The 14510-nt window shown below is 40.1% G+C and overlaps 1 protein-coding gene across 2 annotated transcripts; it reads left to right on the top strand.

Moving 5' to 3' along the window:
• The first annotated feature begins 3381 nt into the window (after window positions 1-3381).
• Window positions 3382-13831, top strand: cusr (Copper-only SOD repeat protein). 2 transcript variants are annotated; one of them, XM_034543891.1, is made up of 11 exons: window positions 3382-3553; window positions 3673-3724; window positions 5484-7563; window positions 8033-8132; window positions 9877-9951; window positions 10180-10278; window positions 10695-10827; window positions 11100-11214; window positions 12137-12261; window positions 13100-13180; window positions 13346-13831. In XM_034543891.1, exons 2-11 carry the CDS (start codon window positions 3685-3687, stop codon window positions 13456-13458), a joined length of 2961 nt encoding a protein of 986 aa, XP_034399782.1. In that variant the 5' UTR covers window positions 3382-3553; window positions 3673-3684; the 3' UTR covers window positions 13459-13831. The 2 variants fall into 2 exon arrangements, with proteins under 2 accessions (XP_034399782.1, XP_034399790.1); XM_034543899.1 differs by having other exon boundaries at window positions 3382-3724.
• The last annotated feature ends 679 nt before the right edge of the window (window positions 13832-14510 follow it).

Genomic DNA, 14510 nt, shown 5'->3' on the forward strand with positions numbered 1-14510 from the left:
TGGAATCGCTGTACTCTCTGTCTAGCTTAGCATATAGTAGGTTAGGTCATTTTCACCTTCATTTATAGGTAGTGTTCATTTCTGCGTGAAGTGTGGCATTAACTCACATTGTCATATAAAAGATAATTATGGATTCTTTATTTGTGTGTGCACAGAATGAGATTGTTGATTGTAGTCAGCGTGGCTCATACAAAGATGCTGAACTGCCTCCATCTAGTGGCCTGAAGGGTGCTGTACAAACTGTGGCTCCAGGAGGAGCGCTGACCTTAGTAATGGTTCTTTCCTGGGCCATTTATGTTCTGTGTTTGTTTGTGTAGCATTTTTCTGTATTACAGTTAATTTTTTTCACCAGTTATACAGTTGGCTGTTAATTAATTGGGGTTAACGCGGCAGCCAATATTGTTTTAAGTGTTAGTGTTTGACACTGGTAGAGCATTACACTGAGGTGTAATATGTGTAGCCGGTGTCTTTAGTGTATCATAAGGCCAGAGTGTCACATGTTTTCATACATGTAAAGAAAGTAACATATCAATGTGCATTATTGTATTTTATGAGCAACTGTGAATCAGGTCCAAGGCAATATACACTTTGATATCAAATGCACTAATATAAATATAAATTATAGAAACCTCCTGTTAAGGGGGCCAGGTTTTGGACACAGAGGGAGACGCTGAGACAGGAGTAAAGTCACTGATGTGTATTGGAAATGTCTAATAACGGAAGCAGGCAGGCAGAACTCTGGAGCTGGAGTCGGGGCAATAATCCAGCTGCTGGTCCTGGGCAAGAAGACAGGCACGGTTAGGACATGGGATCAACAGGACGTTTTCGGAATCTCAATAGCTCCGTCTTAGCGGCAGCTAGAACTAACCTGAACTGAGTCTATAGTCCGGCGCAGACTGAGAGCAGGAGTGGAGCTTTTGAAGGCAGCTGGTCAATCAAGCCCCAACTCCAGCACACCAGGTTCACATCAGCAATTAGCCACCTACACACCAAGAGAGAGATAGAGAGAGGGAGAAAGAGAGAGCCTAGTAGGCAGGTGAGGAGGAGGGCATGACACCTCCAAGGATATTGACATATACACTTCAAAACCTCTATTATAATCCAATATAATGTCTGTTGTGGATATCACATTAGGCTGCAAAATATGCTGTCTTTACATTTGTAATAAATGTACATGTCAGTTGTTTATACATGATCACCCGTTAACACATCATTTAAATAGCTGGTCAAATCCTTTAACGTCAGCCCTTGTATTTAAAGGAAGAGCATTGATCAAAGCTGCATGTAATTAATGGTTAAATATAGAAACCTGAGGTATGTTACAGTAATGAACCGGTGGTTTTTGAACCATTTCAAATATGTTTTAATGACAGGAAAGTCCGTATGACACACAATGTGTGCCACTCCTCTGTTAAACATTATTTGTTCACACATTTGTTTTTATGAGACAACATTGAAACAAAATAACCAGTAGGGGACATAATAGACAATGGCTAATTACATCTACTTTCAAATGATTGCTGCCTGGACCTTTAATGTTTTTTGTTGAGAACCATCCACACTTATACGCCTGTGTGTGTGTGTGTGTGTGTGTGTGTGTGTGTGTGTGTGTGTGTGTGTGTGTGCGTTTGATTCTACCTTAGCAAATCTGAGGTACTTGTGCTCCCATTTTATGCTAACTTATATTTATATATATTTATATTATTATCATATTTCCTTTTTTACTTACAAAAAGGTTTTCTTTGGATACTTGAAGTGCATTGTTGCTCATAATACATGTGCTTATTCTGATTTAGGATATTGAATGCATTCATAAGATTATTTTTGCATTGTGTAATGACTTATTTACTGGAGTAAAGTATATAAGTACTAGTCTCATCTTGAACATACTTTATTCAATTGTATTTTCTCTCATATACCATCTGTTTCGTACGTTCACGTACACCCCTACGGGCAATTTTATGTAATCAATTCATCTTAGCTGCATGTCTTTGCACTGTGGAAGGAAGCCAGAGAACCCAGAGAGAACCCACACTGACACGGGAGAACCTGCAAACTCCCCACAGAATGGCTATGAGGTGACGGTGTTCAAAACAGCCACCTGTGGATAATGTGCTGTGCGGCGCAAGGATGGATCATTTTACAACGCTAGCTTGATTAATTATTCTGGAAAACAAAACAATGTTTTGTATGAGGAATAAGGCGGAATTCTGTTTTGCGTTTATAGAGTCCTTGTCAGCCAAATGAGTCCACCTTCTTTTTGTTTTGTTTGGCAGCTTGAACAAGTTTCTTTGATAAAACATGTTTTTACATTACTACCATACCCTGTTGACAGCTGTCTTTTCAGACGCTTCCAACATAGCAGACAATGTGTTGAGCATTTTTGTGTGTCAGCCTATTGAACATTTACCAATCGTGAGAATCTCAGGTAAACGATCCCCAAATGAAAACATGTCATGAAACTAGGCTCCTGCATGTTTTTTTTAATCATACAATCATATACTTAAAACTGTGAGTTTACTGATCATCTTGTGATCTTAATGTCTGTCCTGTCCTGCCCTTACCAGGCTTGTTCTGAACTATAATCCTGTTAATACATAGGCACACAGGGACAATTGTTGGTCACAATTAAAAATAACTAATAATTTTCTCTTTCTCTTCGCTCCTTTCCTGTTTGGCACAGCCTTTTGTTGTCTCTGCCTATTGTGTGTGTGTGTGTGTGTGTGTGTATGTGTGTGTGTGTATGTGTGTGTGTGTGTGTGTGGGCAAATAGTAAACCTGTGTGTACATGATCACGTCACAATCTCAGCTCCTGCCGCAATCAGTGATCTAAACAAACAAGTGAAGGACCTGGCCCACTTCACAGGTCCTCCAATATGTGTGCATAGCTGCAAGGCCCAAATAGCCCACAATGATGGTCCAGTGGGCTTCTATTCTTAGAACAAGTCAAGTTACTATTTTCTCTCCTCTCTTTTTTTTTGTTGTCACAAGGACAGCTGAGGCACATATGTGAGTAGAAAGAGGAAGAGGGTGGTAAAAGGGGAAAGAAAAGAAGGCAAGTGAAAAAGCATGAAACTGTAAGGTTGACTGGTTATTTATCGTCATTGTGCAGGGAGGTTCATTTATAACATTGCATACAGTATAAAGTGTCAGTTTATCTTAAAATCCATCTACTTAAAAACACAGAGCATCAGTTCTAGTGTCTGTGAACAGCCAAATATAAATATTTCCTGAGCATTTTGAACCGATTGAGCCCAACACAACACTCGAACAGTAAAATCATCAAGTGCTTTGTCAGCATGGCCACGACAGGGTTAGGCCATCTCCACCCATCCATGCTGCCAAATATTCCGCCTTTCCTCCCCTGCCTCTGTCTATGAGCCACTGACGACTCGTTGGCCAATCACAGGAGGACTCAGACAAGACTGCAGCTGAAAAACCGAAGCACAAGGCTGGCTGCACACTTTTGAAAACCAGCTAAACCTGACATGTTCTTGGAGAAAAGACTTCGCTGCTCACTCCATCTTCTTCCAGTCCTTGAACTTCTAACGATGTAAATGAGCTGTTCCTTTTTGTCTTCTCACCTTCGCCCTTTACAGGATTTGCATGTCTTTCAAGATAATTGTCCTCCAATTCTATATAGAGATTTCCTCTTTGCTGTGTGTCTTTTAGACATCTGCCATCATGCATCCTCTGACAGCTGTCCTCCTGCTTGCTTTACTTGGTGAGTATTTGGTCATCTTTTACCTCTTACCACATGGACCTCATGAATGATTTATGTGTTAAGCAGTCTTTATGCCAAGGGTTTTAAACTATGTGCAACTACATATTTTGACAGTTTATGAAACTAGATGTAAAAAAACTATTATATATATATATATATATATATATATATATATATATATATATATATATATATATATTGGATTATAAAAATATGGTTTTACAACCTTATGACTACCGCCTGAAGAGTCCTTCACAGCATATAACTCTAGCACTAGGCCAATGCTTTGAAATTGATTATTTATAACAATTACTGCTTGCTTTACTTGGTGAGTATTTGGTCAACTTTGACCTCTTACCACATGGACCTCATGAATGATTTATGCGTTAAGCTGTCTTTATGCCAAAGGTTTTAAACTATGTGCAACTACATGTTTTGATGTAAAATGTAAAAAAAACTATTATATGTATATATATATATATATATATATATATATATATATATTGGATTATAAAAATATGGTGATAAAACTATTATATTAGTATAAATCAGTTATAACAATTACAGCATCAGCTCACTCCTCTCATTAGTTAGAAGTCTTTTGATTTGCTTTTAAAAAATACTTTAAATAGTTTAATAGAATTAAAATGATCATTCTAATGTCATCACACTGTGAAAGTAGCATTTACACTATTAACTCTCAATTGAAATGGCTGCTATAAATACCATTTAAATGAGAATAGAAACTAAAATGTGCACCAATCTTAATTCTAACTAAAATGTTTTGATATTTCAAAAACACACCTGTTGGTCGAGACCCTCGCTTCACTAATACATATATCTTGTTTTTTTACAACTTAAAACTGGTTTCCACCTTTTTGTACTGTATCATTTAAGCTTCTTCATAGCTTGCATAACTCTTCAGTTAATTAATTAATTAATTAATTAATTCTCGCGTGCAAATGGATCACTAATACCTGTGAGGGTGTTGGGTGACAGTTGTACCTCCCTTTAACTCCAGGAACTAAATGTAAGTCAATGTAACGTCCCCAAAAACACAACTGTGTGTACAGTATGTGTTGGTTTCTGTGCGAGAAGAAATTGAATTAAATTGAATCCAAACCCGTTGCTGGATAAAGTGTGGTGAAAAGTAAGGATGCGGAGGTCATGGTAATAGATGTATGTTGTATTGTTTTGATAAATGTGTGCTGTCAAAACATTTGGCCCCGTCCTCTCAAAGCCTTTGCTTGTTATTATTTTACTTGGATATTTGTGCATTACTCAAACATTCATTGAATGATTTGTGTGTAGTGTTTGACACTTGAAGGAAGTCAACCAGCGTGGAAGTCAATCATGATCTGATATGCAGCTTGTGAAGTACATTGTGTGTCCATTAGTTACATTTTTTTACATGAACGATAGCTGCATATTCATGCATATTTTTGTTGTGCTAATGAGAGAGAAGTATAACAATTCATTTTAAGGATTTGCGCCCACATTGGACTCAAATTACTACTTCAAGCAGAGTATCTTGTTATATCTTGACTGATGTCTGAAGGGTGATTTTTGTAATCTTTCCATTGCCTTAACTAAAATGCTTTAGTTGTCCAACATTAACCACATTGTATTGTAGTTCACAGATATCATTGGACCATTATTTAAACGTTGGTGATTGTACATTCATTTGTTGAGGAGGGATGTGTATTAATAAGTAGGAAAACTGATAGTATCATCTCTTCCTCCTTGTCGTCCTTTTCAGATTCCATTTCCTGTGTTCAGTTTGTGGCGCCTTTGAACATGGGAGGTGTCACAGGGCAGGTCCACTTTAACTCCACCTCCCAGATGGCCACTGTCAACGTGTCTGGTGCAGGAACCTGTGGTTCAATTAACTTCTCCCTGAGCCAGTTCCCCGTCATGTATGGCCATTACGCTCAACCTTGTTCTGAAGCAAATATCGGCTCCAGCGTTTTCGCCTTCGCGGCTGATCCCTCCTCAAATCCCACCGTCAACATTTCAAGCCTCCTTGAGCGCAGTTCAAACCTGGATGACTTTTCGCTGACTTTGCAGACGTGTAACGGTACTAAAGTATGTACGGGTGTAAGTCAAGGTCAAACACTCAATACCTATCAGGCCAGGTTCACCGGCCCCATCGCGGGTAATCTTTACATGCGCCGTAACAAAGGAAATACCAACATCAGGCTGCTTGCAGACCTAGTTACTATCGGTCAGGTCAATGCCTCACAAACTAATGTCACTATCTTTGGATCCACAAGCCCCGCTGCAAGCTGTGATGTCCTTCTTGGAAGCTTGGATCCCTCTGCTTTGACCAATCTGGGTGTCCTAAAAACCGGAACCCCCTTACAGGCTGAGAAATCCCGTCTGGACCTGACCAGCTTCAACAATAGCTTTCTTCTCCTCCGCATGGGGTCAAGTTACAAGTGTGCTCAGATGTATATTGTGCCGGAGAAACAGGTGAGAGCTGTCGTGAATATGGGAGAGATCAAAGGATACTTCAGCTTCCGTCAGGCTTCCCCGTTTGATGTGACAGAGTTGAGGGTGAACCTGACTAACTTACAGAGCAGAGTAGGCCCTTACCATGTCCACAATTTCCCTCTCCCCTCAGTCAGGTCACCTTCATCCAGCCAGTGCTCAAATGACAATGTGGGCGGCCACTGGAATCCATTCGCTGTCAACACGAGCAACCCAACATACCCAAAAGTGCCAGGTTCCACCCACGACATGTATGAAATCGGTGACCTCAGCAGCAAGCACATGTCCCTTGCAGATAAAAATGAGGTGGTCATGATGTTCATGGACTTCAACCTCCCTCTGTTTGGACCAAACAGCATTGTAGGTCGCTCAGTTGTAATTCACCAAACCGATGGTGCTAGGTATGCTTGTTCGGGCATTAGCTATCCTGGTGAAGTGATTGTAGGCAGAGCCACATTTCAGAACCCTGTGGTCGGTGAGATCTGGTTCACCCAGCTAACAGACAACCCCCTGTCTGACGTATCCATCTTCATGGACCTGTCATATGGAAATCCCTCAATGACAGCAACCAGAAACCACAACTGGCATGTTCACACCTACCCCATCAGCGCAGAGAGGGATGACGATGAAAGGCGCTGCAGCACAACAGGAGGACACTGGAACCCCTTTAACATTAACACAGGAGACAGCAGCTATGCCCTCCACTGTGGCCCGTCCAGTCTCTTATCCTGCGAGGTGGGAGACCTTTCTCGAAAACACAGCACCATCAACCTTAACACCGCAGTGGGCGGAGTGCAAGCAAAAAACTTCTTCACTGATGTCACTTCCTGGTTGTCCGGGTCAGCCATAATCGGTAAATCGGTGGTCATCCATGAAGCAGAACTTGGAGGGCCAAGGATCGCTTGTGCCAACGTCACAATGGTGCGGATCGCCACAGCTAGCTTAGGTAGCTGGTTTGGCTCCCAGATTCCCGGCGGACAGGTCCGGTTCTCCCAGGCTGCCCCACAAGGCCCCACAACTATAAACGTAAGCCTGAATAACCTGAACTCCTTAGCTGGGGGTTACCATGTTCACATACTGCCCATCAAACCTGGCAGCACAGAGCCCTGCTCCAACGCAAACATCCTGGGCCACTATAACCCGTTAGCCGTAAACACATCAAACAACCCCGCACCTGGAGTGGGCACAGTGGACCAATATGAGATTGGGGACGTGGGCGGGAAGTTTGGGACTCTGCATAGCCTCAACCAGTCTCAGGCTGTATACATGGACCCTGCCATGCCATTAACTGGACCCTACAGCATAGTGGGAAGGTCACTGGTGATTCACTACTCAGGAAACGCATCAAGGTGAGAACCTGTGTGCATTTATGTTTTTGTGTTTAGACAGAAAGAAACCAAAAGTATGCAAATATTTTACATTCAGGATGACCACAGGTTCCTGTATGTGAAGAAGTAGTGGTCACTGTGACAACCATTCTGTAGCCACTGACTCTTTTTCTCATTACTTCATGTGCACTATGATACAGAGATACAGCATAGAAAAACGGCATCAACTCTAGTAGCTGTAAAGTTGAATAGTGAATAGTCACTGATGCCTTGGATGAAGGATGAGCAGACAAATAAGCTTCACCACCCTGAGTGTCTCTCTGGCTAGTCTAGTGAGGGTAATCAAAGGTGTAGGATATCATAGACATTGTGTCATTTCCTCCTCATGTTTTGTGTTTTAACACAAAGATACACCTTCACATTGCGGAGGAGAATATTCTTAAATTTATCTTGTGTTTTTGTGTCTTCCTCTTGTGTGTTTTCTGGGCAGAATGCGCTGTGCTGACATCTCAGCTGACAGGAATACAGACGGACAATGGACCATTGCTCAGGCTGTTTTCAATGGTGCAGTGACTGGGACAGTGAAACTGGTAAGAGCCAAAGTCTTTTCCACTAGAGATTCAGGTGTTAAACTAGCAGTGGCTAATGTAGCCCAGAGCCGCTAGTTTAAGCAGAGATAAGGAGATGGCAACAGAGATCTTGAAAGCCAACTTCTTTCTAATGCTCTACCATTTTCAAATGTGTAGTCTTCAACCCCAATCGACGCAGACTCAAGTGACAACTTTATACAACTTTCTCACCATTGGGACCCATAAAAAGGCTGTGATGTGTAAAGTCAAGGAAGTCCCCTTTAAGAAAGACAGTGGTTGTTCTCATCTACCACACCTCCAATATTGCATTCATCTGTGGGTGGCTCACACCCACACTCATTTCTATAATTAAATGATTGTAATAATTCAGGTTACCAAACCCAAATCTAAAAACATATTTGATAGAAGTCATGGAACCGGAAATATCACCAATACATTCTCCTTTGTAATACAAATGGATAATGGTCATGTAAAACAACATTCTTCTCTTGGGAGTATTTTCCTGATCCGATGTGAGGTCCTGGGACAGGGATGACGTATGTGTACAGATTGTAAAACCCTCTGAGGCAAATTTGTAATTTGTGATTTTGGGCTATACAAAATAAACTGAATTGAAACTGAATCAACTTCCTTTATATGTAACTTGATGTTTTGACATTAGCATTTTGAAATGGACTTGGAAAGTGTTTCTTCAATTCATAAGGTCAGAAAATTTAGAAGACGGCCTTATCAATTCAAATGAAAATCACCATACCCAGCCCATCACCAGAAGCGATTTCCACTTGACAGGAGCAAATTAAAAGAATTAGAATCCAATGTTTTTTTTTCTTTGATGGCCACACACGGTTTTCTCTCTTTCTAATCTATTAGGATCCAAGCTGCCACAAAAACATGACAGAGTAGTTCTGCTGCACTGGACAGACAGTGAATTCATTATGCTTGTGGTCGGTTGCAACAAGGAGCCATGGGAAGCAGGGGCGGGATCATTAGTTTAGCTTAGCATTTGTTTGCTGGCTAGTTAAACCTACAGGCCCCCTGAACTAGGAAGATCCCCATGGGAACAGCTGTCTCTGTCAGCCACCCTCCAGAGGCCCCATACTGAGCTCTGCACTACGTCTATGTATAAGAGCTTGTAATACTGTATCACCTAAGAGGCTATATTATCAAGGATAGTCTGAGGATTAAACATTGCCACTCACCTTCATCGGCTAAATTTGCAGGCAGATTTAAATGAGTGACAGAGTGAGTATAAGAATGGAATAACAGTTTACATTGTAAAATCCATCGAGGCAGCAACCTCATGTCTGAAAAAGTCAATGTTGAAGTGCCTTAAACTTGCATTCTTTTTAATAGACAGCAGGGTGTGACTCCTCTGGTTGTAAGAAGCCTGTTTCAGTAAACATTGCAAACATGAGTTTATGTTCTCAATCACGAGTTTCAAGTATTCTTCAATACAGCATGATGTTCATTTAGTAAATTATGGTCCCATTTAGAGGAAAATAGCAGTCAAAATAGAAATTAATTCTTCATTTCTTTTCTTAGTAGGATAATGCCCTTGGAGCTGCATGTTGTTGTCCATTAATTCCTGATAATGGACACCCCATCGAGCATTATCCATTCCATATATTTCAGCAAAACAAGCACCAGGCTCTGGTTGAACTAATTACTATGAGAGTATGCATGTTCAATTCAGACCCTCCGATTGCCTGTTAATATTGGACATGTCTGTTGTTCTTTCTCGCAGCGCCAGCAGATGTTTCCTGACGGGAGTAGCAGTGATGTCAAACTGGAGGTGACACTTCAATCAACAACACAAAATGTAAGACTCATAAATAGGGTTTAAATCTACACTCGGACAATATTAATTGTTGACCATCAATTTAGTTTCGTTGCCTTTGAAAGCAACAGGATCAAGAGATTGTAAGCGTGTGTCTGAATCATGTGTTCATTGTTAATGTGTGTGTGTGTTACTTTCTGTATTTATGAGAATCATTTAAATCACACAGATATACAGCAAGTACACTTGTATTTTACCTCCTCCCTGCAGACAAATGTGGCCTCCATGTTCATCACAAGCACCCGGCGCGTTGACACCCGCCAGTGCATCAGGGGAGGAACATTCAATCCCTTCAACATGACGTCAATGGTGAGACCGGCCTGTTGCTTCTTTGACTTCTGCACTTCTTCTAAATTCTGTTGACTGCTCTGGAAGGCTGATACTCAAGTATTGAAGCAGTTCAATCATCAGCATAAATCCACAGTAAATCAGTGTTCTTGCTACTGCCGAGCTGTTAGCTGATATTTAAGTATTCAAAGTATTTAATTTGTTGTCGATGTCCGCTCTGATTTAGTTTCCTAGTCTTAATGAATGTATCTACAGGAATAGTAGACACCAGCTTGTAAGTCCTATATTATGAATATACAATGGTACAACATTTTCTACCATTGCAGAGAAGGAGGGCCAGTTATGTTTTTGCAATAAAAGCATGACCATTAAATGTGAGATAACATGCATAATGGTGCTAACACTGTGCCCGCTCTTCCTTTCTCCAACTCCGTCAGAGCTCCAGCTGTTCACTATTGAACCCTCTGAGCTGTGTGGTGGGGGAGGTGTCCACAAGACACGGCCCAGTCAGCCTGATGGAGAGACAGCTCCTCACTGACAGCATCATACAGCTCTCTGGAGACAACACAGGTACACTGACAATGCTTTTTTTTCTCAGTGTATCTAGCAGTGGTAAGAATTCAAGATCTCAATACCTAGATTTAGATATATTTCTTAACATATAACAAATAACAACAAAACAAAACAAGAATAACCCATAACATGAGAAATAATGTATTTGCAAACGTGACAAATAATAATAAACAAAATAATATAATGTATGTTAGAAAAGGTGTTTGCAGAAGTAATCTCTTAAATGCTCCTGCTTGCAATGCCATTAAAGTTGTTTCATGTGTTTGTAGTGGTCCAAAGAGCTGTACTGCTGATGAATGGAGACAGCATCATCGCATGTGCAGACATCATGCCAGAATCTCCTTGGGCACGGCTGACCTTCCCGACAATGACTAACTTCAGCAGGTGAGTGCAATAAAAACCTGCATATCTAACACCCTGTCTTAAGAATTGGATTTTAAATCTCTTGACATTTAGCCTTTAGTTCCAGCTGAAGGGTTTGGTCAAAACTGACTTCCAGTAAATGAGTGTTCAATGAATCTTACAAGACCAGTTCATCTTCTCCTGTTCATCACAAAATACCTGAACTGTAAACTGAAAGCAAATAGAATAACTGGTTATCTATGATGTTGTTGAGTGATAGTGAAACTATTCAAAACAAAACCAGTGTACTGTCTCGCAAAAGAAGGATAACATATTTGATTAGAATTTTGCACTTTTGGTAATCACGTCAAACCATGCGAGCTAGATGGGGTAAGAGTGTAAGACAGGATGTATGGTGGGGGAAAGCCTTATTAACTTATTAATGAAAAAGATTCAGGTGGCATTTAATGATGCTTTCAGAATCTTGCTCAAGCTTCCCAGATGGACAAGTGCAAGTCAGATGTTTGTGACTCGTAATGTTCCCACTTTCCATGCTGTGTTGAGGAATTTTATATACAAATTTAAATGTCTATTAAATTACTCAGAAAATGTAATTATAAAAGCCTTAACTGAGCCAACACAGAGTGATACAAGGTATTTTTTCCTGTTTCTGGAAACATTGGAACAAGTGTTTGTATGTTTTTTAACCACAAGTGACTTTTTAACTGCAGTAATTGTACCTATGTCCCTGTATTGAATTGTATTGTATTGTATTGTATTTTATATATTGTTGTTATATTTGTGTTTATTGCTTTTATATATTATGACTGATAATTTACTTTTTTGTAGTACCCTTATTATAAAGTGTAACTGACAAAGCAATACAATCCCTGAAGATTGGTTGAAAACATTTGTTTGATCATATCTGGACCACAGAGTTGATGTTTTCTTTATTTTTGCACAGATATGACTTCCGTAAGAGGGTTGCAGATGTCCTGGAGTTGGAGAAGGCGCGAGTCACCATCCTGGCTGGCTCTCCTCTCTCTGCAGCTGGTGGAAAGTGCCAGCAAATCGAGTTCATGGTGTCTGGTGAGACAGAAACCCTCTAAAAAAAGCATGCACCTGTGTAAATACAGCAGTGTGTCTAGTTGTATTAAACACCAGAAACTCCAGTCAATTTTCCTTCTTCTTCCTCTTTTTGTTCTGAACATCATGTGTTCAGAAGAGCAACGTTTTTTGACATAAATCTATCGGACTGTATATGTGCAGCACGTAAGGCTATAAAGATGTCTGCTACTTCAGGCTTCCAGGACCTATCTGGGCATAGCTGTGTGCCCAGGCTGTGTCCATCAGGACAATGAACAATTACAGCCATTGAATCTTTAGAAAACCAGAAAATGTGCACAGTAACCTGATCCTGGAGTTGAATGTCTGTGTGTCTCATGTTCTGTCCCTTCCTCTGTCCCAGGGGGGAACAGAGAAGTAGCCGTTCAGAGGTTTCACACAGTATAGCACAGGACCGGCATTTATGCCCTCCCATTTCTCCCACAAGAGCTTACTATTGCAATAATAAGGCCTCCTGTATCGTGATAATGAGTGTGACAGCAGGCAGCTGAGAATTTGTAAAATGATGTTTGCAGTGCTTAAGAGGATAGTAAACTAAAATAATAAACAGATACTGATTTTTTAAACCAAAATTACATGCAAAGCAATCACATCCATTGAAAGTTAAAGAAGTTATTTGTTTGAAAAAAACAGTGCAGCATTTCAGGTATATCATCATCTGATTAATGATGGAAAAGCAAGTCCATGACCACCTTTGGACTGCTGCTATGCAATAATTGTTCAACTATAACAAATCAATCTTGGATTGGCTTGGACAGTGTATGTGTAATTAAACATTGCCACGTTGTCTGTATCTTAAAAGGGGATGTCAGCACAGAGCTACTGCAGTCTATCAAAACCAACGAGAACATGGGCATGTTCCAAGAGTCTGACTCATGTACAAGTAAGTACGCTCCACGCTGTAATTATATAGCTTTGAAATTGTTCATGCATTCAAGGGAGAGTCCTTCTGTGTTTGTCTTGCTGGTCAATGTTTCATTACTTCTCAGCAAAACATTCTAGCTGATTTCTTTCTAGCTTTATGTAATCATTCTAATAATGGATACAGATACGGATGTAGGACCCTCAGGAAACGCAGGTCCGCTGCTGATGCCAGGAACTTTTCTTCTGGGCTTGATGTTTGCTGCCGCCTTTCTGCTGCCAACCCCAGTTTCTTTATAAGCTCAGCGATTGGGCCACACCGTGCATCATCATGGATCCTTCTATTGTAAAACTATGAACATGTTTATGAACTGTAGCCCACCAAATGATTCATCCGATTCATTATCAAGCAAATAATAACCATGTTTCTTTGTACAACTAACTTTAAGCAACAAGCTATTCATTAACTGTTAAATGTGGCCTTTATAGACACGTCATTGTTCCGCAACAGATATTGCTTATGTTTGATTAATCTACTGTTAAAGGAGGGGGAAATTTATGCTGTACATATTTACGATAACCTGATTTCTTCTTTTATGTACCATCCATATATTCATGTCAAAATATATGTAAATGTTTCGAACATTGGGAATAAAATATAATAATTTTTGTATGTCTTGTGCCAATAGTCCGATTTTTTCTTTGCCTAAACAAATTTCAGCACATGAATATATGAGTGAGCACAGAGCACACGGTGCTTTAGCAATTCTAGAAAATGGTATTATTAAATTATTAACTATTGCTTTATATATCAGTTATAACAAACCATTATTAAGACAATGACTATAGGCTGTGAAAAATCCCTGGCAAGTGTCCATCCTTGGTCTTTCAGCTCTTGACCTCTGACCTTCTGGAAAATTAAGTAATTAACAACCACTGCAGTTAAAAAGTCACTTGTGGTTAAAAAAACATACAAACACTTGTTCCAATGTTTCCAGAAACAAGAAAAAATACCTTGTATCACTCTGTGTTGGCTCAGTTAAGGCTTTTATAATTACATTTTCTGAGTAATTTAATAGACATTTAAATTTGTATATAAAATTCCTCAACACAGCATGGAAAGTGGGAACATTACGAGTCACAAACATCTGACTTGCACTTGTCCAGCTGGGAAGCTTGAGCAAGATTCTGAAAGCATCATTAAATGCCACCTGAATCTTTTTAATTTTCACTTTACTATAACTGCACCACAGGTGGGCTGTATAGTGAGGAGTACAGTAGGCTCTGAAGAGAGCAGTTTTAACATCTTCTGTACACATATGACATTTACGTGCCAGCATGTTGGCTTGTGC

The sequence above is a fragment of the Cyclopterus lumpus genome, chromosome 1, assembly GCF_009769545.1.
Source record: "Cyclopterus lumpus isolate fCycLum1 chromosome 1, fCycLum1.pri, whole genome shotgun sequence".
Taxonomy (NCBI): Eukaryota; Metazoa; Chordata; class Actinopteri; order Perciformes; family Cyclopteridae; genus Cyclopterus; species Cyclopterus lumpus.

Bases quoted from the DNA above. Each gene is read 5' to 3' on its own strand.
- cusr (XM_034543899.1), top strand. From the start codon at position 3,685: ATGCATCCTCTGACAGCTGTCCTCCTGCTTGCTTTACTTG. The intron at 9,952-10,179 runs GTAAGACTCATA...TCCTCCCTGCAG, and splicing joins TTCAATCAACAACACAAAAT to ACAAATGTGGCCTCCATGTT. The intron at 11,215-12,136 runs GTGAGTGCAATA...ATTTTTGCACAG, and splicing joins ACAATGACTAACTTCAGCAG to ATATGACTTCCGTAAGAGGG.